Source organism: Ranitomeya imitator, chromosome 1, assembly GCF_032444005.1.
Source record: "Ranitomeya imitator isolate aRanImi1 chromosome 1, aRanImi1.pri, whole genome shotgun sequence".
Taxonomy (NCBI): domain Eukaryota; kingdom Metazoa; phylum Chordata; class Amphibia; order Anura; family Dendrobatidae; genus Ranitomeya; species Ranitomeya imitator.
The window spans coordinates 831,549,247-831,570,055 of NC_091282.1; the positions used below are offsets into that span (position 1 = coordinate 831,549,247).

Consider the following 20,809-nt stretch of genomic DNA (forward strand, 5'->3'; position numbering starts at 1 on the left):
CTATCACAAAATACCCCAATGCCGTTAAAGGAACCTTAACCCCTTTCCAACATCGGGCGTAAGGCTGCCGTCACACTCACAGTATTTGATCAGTATTTCTCATCCAAAACCAGGAGTGGGTGATAAATGCAGAAGTGATGCATATGTTTCTATTATACTTTTCCTCTATTTGTTCCATTCCTGGTTTTGGCTTACAAATACTGATGTCAAATACTGACCAAATACTGCTAGTGTGACGGCAGCCTAATAGTACGCCGATGTCGGACTCCCTCCCTTTGGTGTGGGCTCCGGTGGTGAGCCCACATCTTTCCGGGGACATGTCAGCTGTTTTGAACAGCTGACATGTGCCCGCAATAGCCGTGGGTGGAATCGCGATCCACCCGTGGCTATTAACCAGTTAAATGCTGCTGCTATCAAACTCTTGACAGCGGCATTTAAATTGCGCTTCCGGCAATCGCGTTATAGTGGGTCACCGGTGTGTTGGCATGACAACCTGAGGTCTCCTGGAGACCTCTATGGTTGTCAGTGCCGGCTTGCTGTGAGCGCAACCCAGTGGTTTGTGGTCATAGCAAGTGAGTAAATCAGCTATATACAGTCATGGCCAAAAGTATTGACACCCCTGCATTTCTGTCAGATAATACTCATTTTCTTCCTGAAAATGGTTGCAATCACAAATTCTTTGGTATTATCTTCCTTTAATTTGTCTTAAATGAAAAAACACAAAAGAGAATAAAGCAAAAAGCAAAACATTGATCATTTCACACAAAACTCCAAAAATGAGCCAGACAAAAGTATTGGCACCCTCAGCCTAATACTTGGTTGCACAACCTTTAGCCAAAATAACTGCGACCAACCGCTTCCGGTAACCATCAATGAGTTTCTTACAATGCTCTGCTGGAATTTTAGACCATTCTTCTTTGGCAAACTGCTCCAGGTCCCTGATATTTGAAGGGTGCCTTCTCCAAACTGCCATTTTAGATCTCTCCACAGGTGTTCTATGGGATTCACGTCTGGACTCATTGCTGGCCACCTTAGAAGTCTCCAGTGCTTTCTCTCAAACAATTTTCTAGTGCTTTTTGAAGTGTGTTTTGGGTCATTGTCCTGCTGGAAGACCCATAACCTCTGAGGGAGACCCAGCTTTCTCACACTGGGCCCTACATTATGCTGCAAAATTTGTTGGTAGTCTTTAGACTTCATAATGCCATGCACACGGTCAAGCAGTCCAGTGCCAGAGGCAGCAAAGCAACCCCAAAACATCAGGGAACCTTCGCCATGTTTGACTGTAGGGACCGTGTTCTTTTCTCTGAATGCCTCTTTTTTTTTCTCCTGTAAACTCTATGTTGATGCCTTTGCCCAAAAAGCTCTACTTTTGTCTCATCTGACCAGAGAACATTCTTCCCAAAAGTTTTAGGCTTTTTTAGATATGTCTTGGCAAACTCCAGCCTGGCTTTATGTCTTGGGATAAGAAGTGGGGTCTTCCTGGGTCTCCTACCATACAGTCCCTTTTCATTCAGATGCCGACAGATAGAACGGGTTGACACTGTTGTACCCTCGGAATGCAGGGCAGCTTGAACTTGTTTGGATGTTAGTCGAGGTTCTTTATCCAACATCCGCACAATCTTGCGTTGAAATCTCTTGTCAATTTTTCTTTTCCGTCCACATCTAGGGAGGTTAGCCACAGTGCCATGGGCTTTAAACTTCTTGATGACACTGTGCACGGTAGACACAGGAACATTCAGGTCTTTGGAGATGGACTTGTAGCCTTGAGATTGCTCATGCTTCCTCACAATTTGGTTTCTCAAGTCCTCAGACAGTTCTTTGGTCTTCTTTCTTTTCTCCATGCTCAATGTGGTACACACAAGGACACAGGACAGAGGTTGAGTCAACTTTAATCCATGTCAACTGGCTGCAAGTGTGATTTAGTTATTGCCAACACCTGTTAGGTGCCACAGGTAAGTTACAGGTGCTGTTAATTACACAAATTAGAGGGGGATCACATGATTTTTAGAATAGTGCCAATACTTTTGTCCACCCCCTTTTTTATGTTTGGTGTGGAATTATATCCAGTTTGGCTTTAGGACAATTCTTTTTGTGTTTTTTCATTTTAGACAAATTAAATGAAGATAATACCAAATAATTTGTGTTTGCAATCATTTTCAGGAAGAAACTGAGTATTATCTGACAGAATTGCAGGGGTGTCAATACTTTTGGCCATGACTGTAGAGGCAATCTGAACATCGCCTGTATGTAGCAGAGCCGATCAGGTTGTGGCAGCTTCTGTTAAAGCATGGCAAAAGTAAAAAAAAAAAAAAAAAAAAAAAAAAAAAATTTAAATATAAAATTAAAAATCACCCCCCTTTCGCTCCATTCAAAATAAAATAAAAAAAATCAAACATACGCATATTTGGTATCGCCGCGTTCAGAATCACCCGATTTATCAATATAAGAAAATAATTAACCTGATAGCTAAACGGCGTAGCAAGAAAAAAGTCAAAACGCCAGTATTACATTTTTTGGTCGCCGCGACATTGCATTAAAATGCAATAACGGGCGATCAAAAGAACGTATCTGCACCGAAATGGTATTAAAATCGTCAGCTCGGCACGCAAAAAATAAGCCCTCACCCAACCCCACATCACGAAAAAATAAAGACGCTACGGGTATCAGAAAATTGCGCAATTTTTATTTTTAACAAACTTTGGCGTTTTTTTTCACCACATAGATAAATAAAATAGCCTAGACATGTTTGGTGTCTATGAACTCGTACTGACCTGGAGAATCATAATGGCTGGTCAGTTTAAGCATTTAGTGAACCTAATAAAAAAGACAAACAAAAAAGGAGTGTAGGATTGCACTTTTTTTTTTTTTGCAATTTCACCGCACTTGGAATTTTTTTTCCCTGTTTTCTAGCACATGACATGATAAAACTAATGGTGTCGTTCAAATGTACAACTCGCCCTGCAAATAACAAGCCCTCACACGGCCATATTGCCGGAAAACTAAAAATGTTATGGCTCTCAGAAGAAGGGGAGCGAAAAACAAAAGTACAGAACTGAAAAAAGCTTCGGGAGTTAAGATTTTGCTCGGCCATAGTTAGATCATCAGATCAGTGGTGGTCTGTCTTTCGGCTCCTGCACTGCTCACTTGCCTAGAGAGGCTATGTCTGTGGGACAATGCTTTGCACTGCCATTGCTAACTTGCCAAAATGCAAGACGGCAAAACCTAAACATTGAAAAGGGCCATGGCATGTCCAAACACTCCATCCTCTTCATGCAGCTGATAGTTGTTGCCAAGGAAAATAACGTTGGGTCATGTTCCCACATAGCCCCAGCAGCTTTTTTATGTGCTGAAAATCTACCAATTTCATCAACTCAAGCAAAGTGGATGTTTTTTATGAAAACTCAAATGCATTGTGCGTTTTAAAGTGAATTTGTCCTCAACTTTTTGTTATTTTATCTGAGAACAGATGTAGGAGAAGAGACCCTGATTACAGTGATGTCACTTATTAGGGTGTGTGTTTTGCTGTTTAAAGTCAGTGTTTATCAGCAGATTATCACTGGAGGACAACTGCACTTGTGCCTCCTAGTCCAGCCAATACTGTGTGCGCACAAAGCTGTGGAGTGGGCCGGTTACACACAGTTCAATATGTGCTCTGCTAGAGTGGGCCGGTTACACACAGTTCAATATGTGCTCTGCTAGTGAGAAGTTGCTGGAATCCAGATCTCTGCCCCATCATGATGCTGTCGGATTACAGAGCAAAATCTGAACTATTCCATTTAGAACTACATTTTTATGCCTCCCCCCCCCCCCCATAACTGTTTCGATGCACTGTTATGCGATTGTGTTTTTATGTGCAAAATGAGCATCCTGCACTACAAAAAAAAAAAAAAAAAAGTTAAATCTGCTTTAGAAAAGATGGCAATCAGTTTGCTATTGTGTGATTTGGTGCAGACACTTGCATACAAAAACCAGCAGAAATAAAGCATCACTTTCATGGCCTCATTTGTGACTTTGTTTGCCTGTTGCGGTGTATTTCCGCTGCACAATAGCGTTGTGTGCGCGGCACACGTGAACCTGTGTCTAGGATCTCCGTAAATAAAAGCTAAAGTCTAGATTCTTTTACATGATGTAATTTGTGTTTTTTTTTTTTTTTTCTTTGTTTAGCTGGAACGTGGAGACTTCCTCTCGGAGGAATGGAGGGAAAGAATTGCAAACACAAGGTGTTTTATCTGCTCTGTATTAGGCTGAGGGACTTGCTCCCACCAGTATAAACCAATCTTCAACATTGAAATAGTATCACCAACAAGTAAAAGTTGTGGTATTGTGGAAATCACAGGGTGGATGGACATGTTAATGATATGCAAATGATCAAAAATGGAAGCAACATTTAAAAAAAAAAAAAATCTTGATTTTTATTCAGTAACAAGAATTGGCACCACGTGCAGAAATGCTTGCTCTTAACTACTCTTAACTGCTATGTATCAGGTTACTAATAGTCGTCTGAATGTTCTGCCACAACCAATTAACTTGGGCATATCATCACCATTAGATGATCGCAGTTCCTTTTGAACAGTGACGTCTCCGAAGTGCTCAATGGGAGACATGTACTGAGATTCTGCAGGTCATAGTCGTAAGTATGGCTGCAACATGCGGATTGGTGATTTTTTGTTGAAAATTGGTTCCTAAGACACTTTAAAGAAATGGCCGTACCACTGGTTCCACCTCCAAATCAAAGTAACGCTGAGTTTTTAGTGTACCTGGAATGAAGATTTAGAGGGGTCTGGCTACTATACATTATGCCACCCCACACTATAATCCTGGGTGAAGGACAGGTGTCACATTCCTTCTGAAGAACACTTCATTGCCCGTGGGAACTCGATAGATTATAAAAATAGCACCTAATGTTCTGCTGTTTGAAGTGCCCTTTGCAATTGATGACCAGTGTGGTCCCAGAGGTGCTTGATGAAACGCACGGCTGTAGACACTGCAGATTAGTGATATTTAGACCACACAGGCTATTCAAAGTACCACAAGCATCGTGGCCTGGCTTTGTCGGGTTAAAAACTGCTCCTGGGACTCGTGAAGACCTCTTTATGGTGGTACTCACATGTTCTCCAGACCAATCTCAGGCTGTTATTGCATCCAAGGCAAAAGCAGTACTAACTGTTGAAGAGGACAGACCTCATTGCTGATTTGCTCTGCAGCCGTCTTTGAGACACCTGTAGCTGAACGCCTGGCTCGTAGCCCAGTATCATGCAAATGCCTTCTGAAGTTGTGCAGACACTGATTCCTTAAGGTACCTTCACACACAACGATTTCGTTAACGATATCGTTGCAACGTCACGCTTTTTGTGATGTAGCAACGATCCCGCTAACGATCTCGTTATGTGTGACAGCGACCAACGATCAGGCCCCTGCTGGGAGATCGTTGGTCGCTGGGGAATGATCAGGACCTTTTTTTGGTCGCTGATCACACGCTGTCATCGCTGGATCGGCGTCACACATGTGTTCACTTGTAACCAGGGTAAACATCGGGTTACTAAGCGCAGGGCCGCGCTTAGTAACCCGATATTTACCCTGGTTACCATTGTAAAAGTAAAAAAAAAAAACCAGAACATACTCACATTCCGATGTCTGTCACGTCCCCCGCCGTCAGCTTCCCTGCACTGACTGTCAGCGTCGGCCGTAAAGCAGAGCACAGCGGTAACGTCACCGCTGTGCTCTGCTTTACGGCTGGCGCTGACACAGTCAGTGCGGGAAGCTGACGCCGGGGGACGTGACAGACATTGGAATGTGAGTATGTAGTTTTTTTTTTTTTTTTTTTAATTTTACAATGGTAACCAGGGTAAATATCGGGTTACTAAGCGCGGCCCTGTGCTTATTAACCCGATGTTTACCCTGGTTACCCGGGGACTTCGGCATCGTTGAAGACAGTTTCAACGATGCCGAAGTCTTTCCCCTGATCGTTGGTCGCTGGAGAGAGCGGTCTGTGTGACAGCTCCCCAGCGACCACACAACGACTTGCCAACAATCACGGCCAGGTCGTATCGCTGGTCATGATCGTTGGTAAGTCGTTTAGTGTAACGGTACCTTTAGGCTTGGTATGTGACTTCTATTCTGTACTGCAGGTAAAGTTAGATCACTGTGCTCCATTCTTCATTCCAGGTACACGAACAGCTCAGTGTTACATTGATTTATTACTAGTACTAATGGTTGGGTCATTTTAAGTGCTACCATAGCCTAACATTTCCTGACTTGTCTCTTATTGAGCTCATCTAGGATGTTATTGGTTGGCAACTGCACAGGGAACTGTCAGTGATGGATCTTGACTATTTTTTTTACCCAAGTGTAGAACATTCCTCGCACAACCATTAATAACCCCATTGATGGCAGCCAAGGCATGTAAATGCAGGGATTTCATTGTGTGATGTCCTTATTTGATGCTGAATAAATTGAGATGTTTTGAAAACGGTTTCCATTTTTTCATCATTTGCAGATAAGTAACATGTCTATCCATCCTGTGATTTCCAGAATCACACAACTTTTCTTTAAACATGTGGTGGCTCCCTGATATGCCACCTTATGATGATGTTAATATTTTGAGAAATGATCAGTCTTAAATATTGGTGCTGATAATGGTCCCTGATTTTAAGGGAATCTGTCAAGATAACGCTATTAACCTGCAGTTAAAGGGTTATTCTACTGGTTAATGGTTAGAAAGGTGCGCGACCGTGGCACTGGAAGTGCAGCTACTACGGCTTTCGGTCATACAGGCGTTCCAGAGCGGTCAGTCACCGCTGCCAGCACTGCGAGCACACTCTTCTTGGAATGACAGCTGGCTTTGAAGTATTTTGGTGCAAGGCCAGTTGTCACTCAAAGTGCCGGGGTGTGCGTACAGTTGCCACACACAGTGCTTTAAACTGTGACTTACCGTGTCTGCATGCCTGTATAGAACAATAGTAGTGAACAGTATACAATCAAACGGGCAAGATTTGTAGGATAAATACAAATAATAGAATAATAGTAGTGCGATTGTGCCCAAAGTGCCGGATAGAGTGCACGTAAAGAACTATCACCACTAAATAGATGAATGGCAGACCATTCGGTTATAAATACATCAAAAGAACCTACGTATGGAAGTCAAATGTCAAAACATCAGATAAAGTACCAATGAAAAAAGGCCAAAAAAGTATAAAATTAATTAAAATGAATGTGATACTTAAAATTAATGAAAAGACGAAGTCAAACGATGACAATCCAATAAAATTCCTTTATTAAAGAATAATATGAATATACATATTTATTTGGGCAATAATTGACAACAACAATATGCGCCTGTAACTGGAGGAGAATTCATACAAAAAAATATAAAAAAATAAATATATAACAAAAGTAGTAGAATGTTAATAGCGGAAATGGACTCCACAGGAGGTGAGGTAAGTATATAAAAAATAATAATAATAAAAAATATAGATTAACAGGTACTCTAAAATGTCTGGCTCTGCATAGATGATACAAGGTAGAATGTGTACATAACAATTATATATCTAAAAATATATATGAATAGGTGTGTATGTGTATGTATGTGTGTGAAAGGTATATTAATTGTGCAAAAATATATATAAAAGAAAATGAAAACAGTGAAAAAGATATAATAAATTCAAAAATGGGTAAAAAAAGTGAAAAAAATTTGAGAAAAATATATATATGTGCTCAAAATAGTAATATCAATGTAAGTGACTAAAAATAAATAAGTGTGTGCAAAAAACAATAATGAACCAATGTATGTGAAAAAATGTATGTTAAAAAAATAAAAACCAGAAAAACAGGATGAATAAGTGTATATAAAAATATGAAAGTAATAAGTAGTGTAGTAAAAGAACAAGAACAATGTTAGTACACTATAATAAATAGGTAAGGTGTCCAACTAGGTATGTACAAACAGGAACACCGGAAAGACCGTCACATGCGGTAAATATACCGGAATACACCGTAATGTTAAAAGGTAATCAGGTCAGCACCACCACAGTGTAACAGGTATAGTGCAATGTGCATATGTGCAGAGTAAATGGCGTTTATACCTGAGAACGCCAGAGCCATAGATTAAAGCAGCAAGGCACAGAACATGGAGTACCCGAGGGTGGGATACTAATAGCAACCGATAGCTAATTACCTCCTCCTGAAGCAGCCCGATCCTCCAGATACAGCGCACCACCATTTTTGAATTTATTATATCTTTTTCACTGTTTTCATTTTCTTTTATATATATTTTTGCACAATTAATATACCTTTCACACACATACATACACATACACTCCTTTTCATACACACCTATTCATATATATTTTTAGATATATAATTGTTATGTACACATTCTACCTCGTATCATCTATGCAGAGCCAGACATTTTAGAGTACCTGTTCATCTATTATTTTTTATTATTATTTATTATTTTTTATATACTTACCTCACCTCCTGTGGAGTCCGTTTCCGCTATTAACATTCTACTACTTTTGTTATATATTTTTTTGTATGAATTCTCCTCCAGTTACAGGCGCATATTGTTGTTGTCAATTATTGCCCAAATAAATATGTATATTCATATTATTCTTTAATAAAGGCATTTTATTGGATTGTCATCGTTTGACTTCGTCTTTTCATTAATTTTAAGTATCACATTCATTTTTGATTAATTTTATACTTTTTCTCCTTCGCCTCATTGGGGGACACAGGACTGTGGGTGTATGCTTCTGCCGCCAGGAGGCTGACACTAAGTAAACTTTAAAAAAAAAAGTTAGCTCCTCCTCCATCGTATACACCCTGACACTGGCTACCAGAGACTCCAGTTTATGCTTAGTGTCTCAAGGAGGCACACCTCTGAGTCCTTTCTCTTGGACTCCATTTTTTCAACGCGATGAATTGAAGGGGCGACGGATCCTTTTGAGGGTCCGATCTCCCCAAAACCATCAACGGGCAAGCACGTGTGATTCCATGTCCACGTATCCTTTCCCGCTACGTGGGATTCTTCACCGGACTTGGCCCTGACCACCCTAAGGTATTGAGACCCTGGGCTGTACAGGTGCCCGTAGTCGTCCGTGTTTCCCCCCAGGTTTTCTACACCCCGGCTCTGCTGCGGTGATAGATGGGGTGGTGGACGGTCCCTCTCCTTATCCTGGCAGATAACGGAGATAGGGTTCCTGCACCGTCTTTTCTTTTTGGCTTTCCCCCTCTGCTGGGGCGCTGGGTGGCTCCTGGCAGGGCGCTATTGATTTTGAATTACCTGACGCTTCTGGTTTCTCCATGCGCCAGGTCCGGTGGCTGTGCTGCGGCACTGCAGCGTGGCATTTCCGACGCCATTGTCCTGGCGGCTGGCGCTGATATGCGGCCGGTCCTGCGTTGCGGCCGCGGCGCTCCGGTGTGCGGCGCTAGAGTGCGGCTGTGCCGCTCTGTCTTCTGGTGCGGGCCGGGCAGCACAGGGCCCGGGCTTCCGTCCAGCAGACCGCATCATTTGGCTCCTCCCCTTCCGGGGCGTCCACTTCCGGTTTCCGCCTTTCCTCTCTGGGGGGAAAAAATTGAGTTCCCGGCGTTAGGCCTACTACAGGCCGTAGCGCTGTATGGCGGTACCGCTCCCTATCAGCCCAGGCTCTGAAGAGGATAAAAGCAGCATCCTATTGCTCCGCAGCGTGCGTCTGGATCTGTTGCTACAACCTTGGGGGCACAGGACTGGGGTAGGTGCTTCTTCTTCCACCTGCTGTAGCAGTATTTTTTTGTCCCAGTCTCTGTCCCTGGGTAGAGCTTTACGGATAATTATGTCCAGATGAGTTAAATCTCACACGGTTCTATTTACCGGTTGTGTAGATTGTCGTGCCCCTTTCCCGCACGCCCAGAGTAATCGCCGCTGCGAGGCCTGTGACTCTGAACGCGCCCAGGAGCCCCTCCCCGCTCCCCAGCAATCCCTGCCAGCTCCCCAGCAATCCCTCCGGCTCCTGCCCCTCAAGATTCTGGGACAGCTCCGCCAGAATGGGTCACGTCCTTGTCGCATGACGTCCCTCTCTGAAGCAATCAAATCCCTTCAGTCCCCGGCGGTCGGGGCTGGCAGTCCATCTGTCTCGGAGAGGGCCTCAGGGTCTCAGGAGCCTTCGGCCTGCAGGGGTCGCGCTCGCACTAGACAGACGCGTGGAAAGCGGATTCGCACTGCGTCACACAGGCCCTCAGGTGCTTCTGCATCCTGGAGCTCTGTATCTCGATCTCCTTCCCCTGCAGAGAGCGGAGAAGTTGAGACAGACTGAGTCTGAAGGGTCCCTTAATTTTGAGAGTCCTGGATTTCAGGAGTCGGTAGATAGCCTCATTGAGGCTGTCAATCAGTCCCTGGGGATAGAGGACGAGCTCGCCTCATCCTCAGATCATAAGGTCACATTTAAGCGGGCAAAACGGACCCATAGGGTATTTGCCTCGCATCCGGAATTTGAGGATCTGATTCGCCGCAACCGGGAGCTCCCGGACAAACGTTTTTCAGGGCTGAGGGCTCTGAATGCTAGGTACCCCCTTGCTACTGAACTTTGTAGTAATTGGGCGGAAAATCCTGCTGTGGATCCTCCGGTGTCCCGTTTAGCTTCTAACACTTTATTATCGCTCCCTAATGGCTCAGCAATTAAGGATCCTACGAATCGTCTTATTGAAAGCTTGGCTCGCTCCGTTTTCGAGGCATCAAGTTCGGCGCTTTTCCCTTCTTTCGCGGCAACCTGGGTTGCTAAGGCTATGATGTCTTGGTCAGAGTCTTTATCAAGGGCTCGTCAAGAAAGTGATTTGTCAGCAGAATTGGCGGAAATGTCATCTCAGATAGCACTGGCTGGTAGTTATCTGATTAATTAACCCTGCTGTTCTGTTGGTCAAAAATGACCGACTTTGAACTTCAATATTCTTTAAAATATTCAAGATGCGGCTCTGAAACCCGTGGCCGACCGACCCATCCTCATTTAAGTCAATCAACCACAAGTTTCAGAACCGCATCTTGAACACCCCAAAAAATACCAAAGTTCAAAATAGGTCTCCCCAGACCGAACAGAACAGCAGGGTTAATGCATCTTTGGATGCTGCAGATTGTGCCTCTGCAGCCGCGGCTAATGCTATTGCTATTAGGAAGGCACTCTGGCTTAGAACATGGCGGGCGGACTCTACCTCTAAAAAATCGCTTACAACTCTTCCGTATCAGGGTGGCCGCTTGTTCGGTGAAAAACTGGATCAGCTGATTTCGGATTCCACAGGAGGGAAGAGTAAGTTTCTTCCCCAGCAGAGGATTAGACAGCCTTTTCGCCGCCAATTTCAAGCACGTTTCAGACCCTTCCGCAATGCTAGATGGGCTCCAGCATCGAGTTCTGCTGCGCAAGGTCGACCCAATCAGGACCGAGACGTTCGGATGCCCTATTCAGCCAACCAGGGGGGAAGAATGTGTTCCCAGTCTACCAGATCCAGAGGATCTAGGACTCAAAGATTTTCGGCCAAGTGACTGGAGGCCTCCTCGGAGTACCTCCAGCAGAGTAGGCGGACGTCTACTTTTATTTCACCAGGTCTGGCTTCAAGTAGTCCACGACCGGTGGGTGGGGGAGCTCGTATCTTCAGGTTACAAGATAGAGCTGGTCCGTCTACCTCCTCCCCGGTTTTTCCCATCCCGTCTTCCCAAGTCCGAGTCCCTCCGACAAGACCTGTACAAACTCCATAGAGTCCCTTCGTCTCAGCGGTGTAATTTCTCCTGTCCCAAGGGAGGAAAGGTTTCGGGGTTTTTATTCCAATCTTTTTGTAGTCCCCAAAAAGGACGGAGCGGTACGGCCTATTCTAGATTTAAAACTTTTAAACAAGTTTGTCTGCGTTCGTCACTTTCGGATGGAATCGCTCAGTTCTGTCATCGCCTCTCTGGAAAAAGGAGAGTTTTTGGCCTCAGTAGACATTTAGGATACTTATCTGCATATTCCCATCTTTCCGCCTCATCAAAGATTTCTCCGGTTTGCCGTAAACAATCTACTCTTCCAGTTCACGGCATTACCCTTCGGGCTGGCTTCCGCTCCCAGGGTGTTCACAAAAGTCATGTCTACTGTGGTGTCCATTCTGCACTCCCGAGGTATAGTTGTCTTGCCATACCTAGACGATCTGCTGATCAAGGGACCGACTTTTCTATCTTGCAGGGAAAATGTCAGCATCACTCTGGACACCCTTTCTCGCTTAGGGTGGCTGGTAAATTTAAGGAAGTCATCCCTACAGCCGTCTCGAAAGATCTCATTTTTAGGCATGATCTTCGACACCTCTCAAGCCCTATCAATCCTTCCCCAGGACAAGGTCCTAGCCCTTCGGCGGGAAGTGAGGAATCTTCAACAACCATGCCCTCATACGATTCGGTCTGGCATGAGGGTGTTAGGAAAGATGGTTGCTACTATAGAGGCGGTTCCTTTTGCGCAGTTTCATCTTCGACCCCTCCAACAAGCAATCCTATCGGTGTGGAACAAAAATCCTCTCTCCCTCAACCGCAGGTTTCGGTTGTCTCTCCAGGTCAGGCAGGCCCTCTCTTGGTGGCTAAACAGCTCATCTCTACTCAGGGGGAAGCCCTTTTCCCCAACCAATTGGCTAGTGGTTTCCACAGATGCCAGTCTCCTGGGTTGGGGAGCGGTGTTTTTTCAACACACAGCTCAGGGACGCTGGTCTCCTCGGGAATCAGATCTCCCCATCAAGATCTTAGAGATTCGAGCAGTTCGACTAGCCTTGTTACATTTCCACCATCTTCTGGCAGGTTGTCCTGTCCGGATACAATCGGACAACGCCACGGCGGTAGCCTACATCAATCACCAGGGGGGCACCCGCAGCAAGGCAGCCATGCAGGAGGTAAAACAAATTCTACTCTGGGCGGAGAAAAATCGCTCTGTAATCTCAGCAGTCCACATTCCGGGCGAGGAAAACTGGGCGGCAGATTTTCTAAGCAGTCAGGGCCTAGCCTCCGGGGAATGGTCTCTCCATCTCGAGGTGTTTTTGCAGATATGCCATCTCTGGGGGACTCCGGGCGTGGATCTAATGGCGTCCAGGATGAATGCCAAGGTTCCCAGGTTTGTCTCTCGGTACCGAGACCCCCAGGCAATTGCCGTGGATGCGCTGGTTATGTCGTGGAACCAGTTTTATCTCTCATCTATTCCCTCCTCTGGCTCTGCTACCGAGGGTATTCAAGAAGATCAAATCAGAGAGAGTGCCGGCCATCCTGATCGCTCTAGATTGGCCACGACGGACCTGGTATGCAGACCTGGTACAACTTCTCGCCGGGGTTCCTTGGCGGCTCCCCGATTGGCCGGATCTTCTATCTCAAGGGCCGATCTACCACCAGAACTGAGGTCCTACGTTTGACGGCCTTTGCCATTGAATCTTGGGTTTTAACTCGGGCAGGTTTCTCTCAAGAAGTGGCTGATACCATGATCAGTGCACGTAAGTCCGTCTCGGCCAAGATTTATTATCGCACTTGGGAGGTGTTCCTTTCCTGGTGCAGAGAGCGCGGGCTGCCTCCTCTGCGTTTTTCCGTTCCTAACATTCTAGCCTTCCTTCAAACAGGCCTGGATTCTGGGCTTGCTCCGAGTACCCTTAAAAGGCAGGTTTCGGCTTTATCAGTCCTTTTTCAGCGCAAGATTGCTCCTAATCGTCAAGTCAGTACTTTTTTCCAGGGAGTCGCTCATAAGGTTCCTCCTTATAAGACTCCTTTGGAAGCTTGGGACCTTAATCTGGTCTTAAGGGCTTTACAGGACGCTCCTTTTGAGCCTCTTCAAGATGTTTCTTTGATGTTTCTTTCTTGGAAAGTCGTATTTTTAGTGGTCATAACGTCCATAAGACAGGTATCGGAGCTGGCAGCCCTTTCTTGTCGGCCTCCCTTTTTGCGTTTTCATCAGGACAAGGTAGTGCTCAGACCAGCACCGTCTTTTTTGCCGAAGGTTGTTTCATCATTTCACATCAATGAAGATATTGTTCTGCCCTCTTTTTGTCCGGCACCTACGCACCGTGTAGAAAAAGCTCTCCATACGTTGGATCTGGTGAGGGCTCTGAGGAGGTACGTTTCCCGAACGGCTCCTTTTCGCCAGACAGATGCTCTGTTTGTCCTTCCGCAGGGTCGCAGGAAGGGATGCGCGGCTTCAAAATCTACCCTGGCCAGGTGGATAAGAGCGACCATTCAGGAGTCTTATCGCACCATGGGCATGACGGTTCCGGATGGAATTAAGGCCCATTCGACTAGAGCAGTGGGGGCCTCCTGGGCCATTCGGCTCCAGGCTTCAGCAGAACAGGTTTGCAGGGCTGCGACCTGGTCTAGTCTGCATACGTTTGTCAAACATTATAATGTCCACTCCCAGACCTCTGCAGATGCAAGTCTGGGTAGAAGAATTCTTCAAGCGGCAGTGGCGCATTTATAGACAACCAATATATGGAGGTCTTTTACTGGTGAGTTATTTTTTTCCCACCCAGGGACTGCTTTAGGACATCCCACAGTCCTGTGTCCCCCAATGAGGCGAAGGAGAAATAGGGATTTTTGTGTTACTCACCGTAAAATCCTTTTCTCCGAGACGCTCATTGGGGGACACAGCTCCCTCCCTGGTAGCCTTATGGCTGCTTTTGTTATATCTGATTGCGTTAGTCAGAATCTTTTCTAGACATAAAATTTTCTGTATTTATGCTGTTATATTATCTGTTGATACACCAAACTGGAGTCTCTGGTAGCCAGTGTCAGGGTGTATACGATGGAGGAGGAGCTAACTTTTTTTTTTTTAAAGTTTACTTAGTGTCAGCCTCCTGGCGGCAGAAGCATACACCCACAGTCCTGTGTCCCCCAATGAGCGTCTCGGAGAAAAGGATTTTACGGTGAGTAACACAAAAATCCCTATTTTTGCCTTTTTTCATTGGTACTTTATCTGATGTTTTGACATTTGACTTCCATACGTAGGTTCTTTTGATGTATCTGCATGCCTGTATGGCTGGAAGCCAGTGGCTCTCGGAAGAAATAAAGATCATCTTCTCCCAGGAGCCGCACTTTCCATACAGTGGCCTATCACCTCTATAACCCCATTACCCTGCTGATTAACCGTATGTATGTGCAGAATAATAGCGATATCCGACCTTCCAGGTTCCCTTTATTGGGGATTTGTTTGGAAACTGATCCCACTGTTCAATTATATCAAACTTTTCCATGATCATTCAGCTGCATGTCCTGTCAAAATTTGAGTACATTTTCTTCAAAACAGTTGAATTATTGTTTTTCTTTGTTTATATGTACATTATACCTGCATATATTGCATACACGAATTTTAGCCATTTTAAGCATAACTAATGGGGCAGTACTTCATTAATTTTTTTATATTCATTTCATTTCATTACACTATTATTTTTTTCTTTTTTAAAAGGACTAGTTTCAAACAGTTTGAGTTAAATATCTCATAAAAATTCCTGATCTCCCCAGTTTCATTTCTTTTCATTCTTTGCTGTATCGTCCGTGTGAAATCTCTGTTTGCAGTCCCACTGGGCATGTGCTTTCACCTCTCCCTCACAAGCACTGCCAGTCACAGCTCGCCAGTGTCTGGGACTGCTAGATTAGCTGCCGATCTGAGATTGGCAGCATCTTAAACAAGAGAGCGAAAGCGCACCCTTCCAGAGAACACTCTGAAGAAATGCCCAGTTAATCTGCAAGCAGAGATTTCACATGCTGCTCTCTAAAAGTAACAAATCTGCAATATCGTGGTGCAGCGCGCAAAGCAGTGGACAGCGGCAGAATTGGGGGATCTCAGGAATTTATACAAAGTACTTACACAATTTTTTACACTACTGTCAGATTGTCTTATAAAGATCACCCCCTTTAAAAAATACCCTGGACTATTATCAGCTGATTGCTGTGGGTCCAGCTTCTCAAGATATTCACTTAACGATAAACCCTTTTTCCAGCAAGTGTACCCCAATCTGTGTTCATCTAGCCAGGGGCCACTAGGCCATGCACATTTTCCCAGTGATTGCTGTTTCCATGACTGAGTGCTGCAGGACGCTATATTTTTTCACAGTGGTACACTGCTGTAAAATGAATTTGTAGTTTCCTCATAAGTCAGACTGCTGTTTTCTTTATATGATGAGCATGATAATAACTTTTGTGCTTTTGGCTTGAAGACGTGTCTTGCCGAACAGAGTGACAAACTAGTTTGTTAAAGTTCTGGGATTAACATTGCTATTATCTTGCAGTGTTATTTTTGTGAATAATTTTGCCTTTGGTCCTGAAGTCGATCACCAGCTTAAGGAGAGATTTGCCAACATGAAGGAAGGTAATGTATTGACCCACCCTTATTTGTCGTTGGGAGTTATGTCTCTGGTTTTAATCAACTGTTACTGTGGGTAGGGGTGCTTTTAACGCCCCCGTACACATTAGGCTTAAGTTGGCTTAACCCATCCATATTTGTGGGGCTGAGCAACAGTTTAATGTGTAGTGGGTAACCCCATAGGGGATAGACTGATCTGACCTGCTGAATGCCAGTGTCCTATTTTGTTTTCCCTGGGGAAAAACAATGCCAGATTTGAGAATACGGGAGCGCTCAGCAGTGCCGAGCATTCCCGTGTATAGGTTATTGGAAGATGGCGGTCGGCTAATTTAAAGGGGTACTCCGGGGAAATGAAACATTTTTGTACTGTCTTTGTCCTCATAAATAGAGTAGAGCGAATTTTTCAAAATTCGGTTCCAATTATGATCGGCACTAAATATTGTTTTTGCAATATTCACCAACGTCATTGGAGCCAGTGGGAGTAGAAATGAATGAATATGTTAGGAGCCGATCATCAAACATAAATTCGGCCCGAATTGGGTACCAATATGTGAAATTCAGATTCGGCAACCGATTCCGAACATATACACTCAGCTCTACTCATAAACTATAAAGATGAGATGTCCTCTGCAGTTATATGATCTTTATAAGGCCAGAGTCTCACTACGGTACAAAACGGCTGAGTGCTATGCAATAAAACATCACATAGCAATCTGCCCAATGTTACTCTATGGGGCAGCTCACATCTGCAATTCTTTTCTCATGTCGAACCGGCATGCGAGAACAATCGCAGCTTACTGCGATAGGCAGCGAGATTCAGCCGAATCGCACCCCTATAAGTCTATGGGCGCCGGTGACCCAACACACAGCACCCGGATATCACCCTAGTGTGGTGCGATATACGCAGACACCAACAGTAGAGGAAAATTTCTCGGTAGCTGTGCTCCGATTCTCTGTGTGAGAGGCTCGGCGCACAGTAGCATGACACTCGGATCTCGCTCGCAGCAGAGCAGGAGCCGAGGGTCATTAGCATATCACGTCTGATGCTCGTGTTGGATGCCATACATTAATGTGACTTCAGCCTAACCGTTGTAATTCCGTGTGACCACAGCTGCTCCTCAATGCTCCCCCCTCCTATCTGGGTCATCATATTACACAGCAGTGTGCTGCTCCCACCTATAAGGAACAGCCAGTCTGAGAAGTGGACACTCCTCTGATCTCTTCAGAGCATCAGCTATTATCAGGACACTGGCTGATAACAGCGGGGAGCAGCCCACTGCTGTTATGCCCCAGACAGAGGGGTGAGCAATGAAGAGCAGTCCCATGATAATGTCTCCTTGCCTGCAGTTTGAAGTGAGGGGATGTGGCCTGCTCTTGGCTTCTAGTAGCAGCTAGCCCCCTTATGATGTCCTCTTCAGTGCAGGGCTACTTGCAGGGAGAAGGCCTCACCCCCTCACATTGGACTGCAGGCAGGGAGACATTATCAGGGGGCTGCAGGCAGAAGTTCAACTTCCCTGCACTGCTTACCCCTCCTGGGAAATTACTGCAGTGTGCTGCGCCCCACTGTTATCAGCCAGTCTCCTGACCTCTTTAGGTAGCAGGGGTGTGACCAGGCCCCCTCTTAGGCTTCTTTCACACTTCCGTCTTCCAAATCCACGCAGGATCCGTCAAGAAGTTGAAATGACGGATCCTGTGCAGATTGTGGAAAACATGTGGACTTGGCCCGTCTTTCTGACGGACCCGTCTAGCCTATGTGCACCTGTTGTGTATGCGTCTTCGCAGCGGTTTTCCGCTGCGAAGATGCATACACAACACAAACCAGGTTAAAAAAAAATAAAAAAAATAGCAATATTCTCACCTACCGGCGTTCCCGGCAGCTAGCGTTAATTCCTAGTAATACATTGCGAAATCTCCCTCTCTCTCTCCACCTCTCTCTCTCCACCTCTCTCTCTCTCCACCTCTCTCTCTCTCCACCTCTCTCTCTCTCCACCTCTCTCTCTCTCCACCTCTCTCTCTCTCCACCTCTCTCTCTCTCCACCTCTCTCTCTCCACCTCTCTCTCTCTCTCTCTCTCTCTCTCTCCACCTCTCCCTTCCCCTCTCTCCCTCCCCCTCTCTCCGTCTCCCTCTCTCTCTCTCTCCCTCTCTCTATTGTGGAAGACGCATCCGTCATTACACTCGATGCATCACCCTCTCTCTCTCTCCCTCCCCCTCTCTCTCTCTCTCTCCCTCTCTCTCTATTGTGGAAGACGCATCTGTCATTACACTCGATGCATCACACACGGTTTTCACTATTTTCGTGTCACGTCCGTCAATACGTCTTTTTGCTGCACAACGACGTATAGCAGAAAACGCAAGTATGAAAGTAGCCCAAGCGACGTATGGCCTCATGTTTCTTCAGTTTTTGCGCTGGATCCGTCGCTGTCCGTTTTTTTTTTTTTTTTGCCAGACACAAAAAACGGAAATAGTAACTTTTTGTCAGTCAAAAAAAAACGGACCGCAACGGATCCGTCGCCATCCGTCGTTTGCTTTAATGGAACCCTATGGCGCTGGATCCGTCAAATGATGGAATCCGGCGACTGATTCAGTTTTTTAAAACTCAACATGCATTTTCCATTCTGGGGTCTCTGTCTGTGTCTCTCTCTGTCGCTCTCTCTCTGTCTCTCTTTTCCTCTCTCCTCTGGTGTGGATAAACTAGTCGGATCCGGCAAAAAAAAAAAAAAAAGTTTTTCACAATTTGCGACTGAACGGATTCGCCAGATTGAGCCTTTCGGCAAAAAACTGTGAAAGCAGCCTTAGACTGGCTGTTCCTTACAGCCTTGTGCAACTACAAGGGTTATAAAGATCATAAAACTGCACTGGGCATCTCATCTTTGTTTAAGGGCAGGAGTACCCCTTTAATGTGTAATGAGGCCTGTAGGCTGGTTGTACAAAACCACATTTTCTTTGTATGCATTAAAATGAGCTGTTGCTAGATGGTGTTATCGCAAAATATTAAAGTTTGTTTCCCTGCCTGTTTTATCACATGAGCGAGTACTTCTGCTCAGTCTCCAGTCCCCCGAGTTAATCATGATTCAAGTCCGGGATGTAGGAGCTGCTCTTCTGGTGAGTTCATGTGTCACCGACTTGGTTTATGATGACTTCAGAGCACTGGAGACTGAGCAGAAATACTCGCTCATGTGATAAAACAGGCAGGGGAATGTTTCACCTCCCAGAAATAATCAGATGTGACCCCATGCTGTCCTGTCTGTATACTTCATTTTGCACCCTCCCCTGCCCAGGAGCTGTGGTGTGATCAGCCCATGTCCCTGCACTGTCAGATGCATGTAGAAAAGCCGCAGAGACACCATCACGTGTTTCTCAACGCAAGCAATAAATAGCCAGGTCTTTTACCGGGAAGGAACAACCACAGGAAGGGCAGCATCCAAAAAGGAAAACCACCTATGCCAAAACATGGTATCCATCCACAGACAGCTGTTTCGGGGTAGGAAACTGGCTATTATTTCTGGATCATTGCGTTGAGAAACACGTGATGGTGTCTCCGCGGTGTTGGATGTTTTGATCTCCCCGAGGTCATTCATCCTTATGTTTATAGTCCTGCACGGTCATTACACAGCACACAGCACGGACACATATACATAAGATTGTCAGCACAGGGACATTTTATTCAACACATCCAATGGTGGAACTTATTATTCCATGATCTATTGATTAAAATGTACTTTGTTATTGTGAAAACCACTTTTTGCGTTTTATACGATTTTCTATTTGGCTTTCTTTGATCCCCAAGATTTGAGCAATTTTCGGTGCACAGGATCACTATTGAGGTCATGCTCCCTCTTCATTCGTTTTCTAATATGCCTCGCCACATCATGAACATGTCACAAACGTGTAAAGTTTCTCCTTAAAGAGAACCTGACAGCTGATACATTGCTACCCATGGATTGGGCACCATGTATCACGCAGTGGTTTTATGGGTGCAACCAAATATATTTGACTCTGAAATGCTGCAGCATTTCAGGAAAAAGCATACCGTATATACTTGTGTATAAGCCGAAATGTTCAGCACATTTTTTGTGTGCTGAAAACGCACCCCTCGGCTTATACACGAGTCGTTGTCCAGAAAGCTGGTGGGTGGGGGTGGGGGGGGGCAGCGGCAGAAGATGGAGGCTGAGACACACATACCAGGAAAAAACGGAGCTACAGGACAGGATAGGGGGAGCCACGCATAGCAGGACAGGGATGAGGGGACAATACATACCCAGCTTATACTCGAGTCAATAAGCTTACCCAGTTTTACTTGGCAAAATTAGGTGCATCGGCTTGTACTCGCTTTGGCTTATACTTGAGTATATACGGTACTTTAATAAAAAGCTGCTGGAGACTTGTCAGCAGGCGAGACCATTGCGGTGTTCCGCTACTCTTTGACTTGGTCTAACAAGTCTCTGCCTACTTGCTTGTATAGAGGGAGACCTGTCACTCCAGGGAAAACATATCTGGC

The 20,809-nt window shown here is 45.2% G+C and overlaps 1 protein-coding gene across 2 annotated transcripts in view; it reads left to right on the forward strand.

The window, feature by feature from the left end:
• The window catches only part of DOT1L (DOT1 like histone lysine methyltransferase), a 190,943-nt gene that overhangs the window by 101,045 nt on the left and 69,089 nt on the right, over positions 1-20,809 (forward strand). For both annotated transcript variants that reach the window (XM_069740606.1, XM_069740605.1), the window contains exons 8-9: positions 4,165-4,220; positions 16,237-16,316. In XM_069740606.1, the coding sequence (XP_069596707.1) occupies positions 4,165-4,220; positions 16,237-16,316 (136 nt within the window). The remainder of the gene's footprint in view (positions 1-4,164; positions 4,221-16,236; positions 16,317-20,809) is intronic.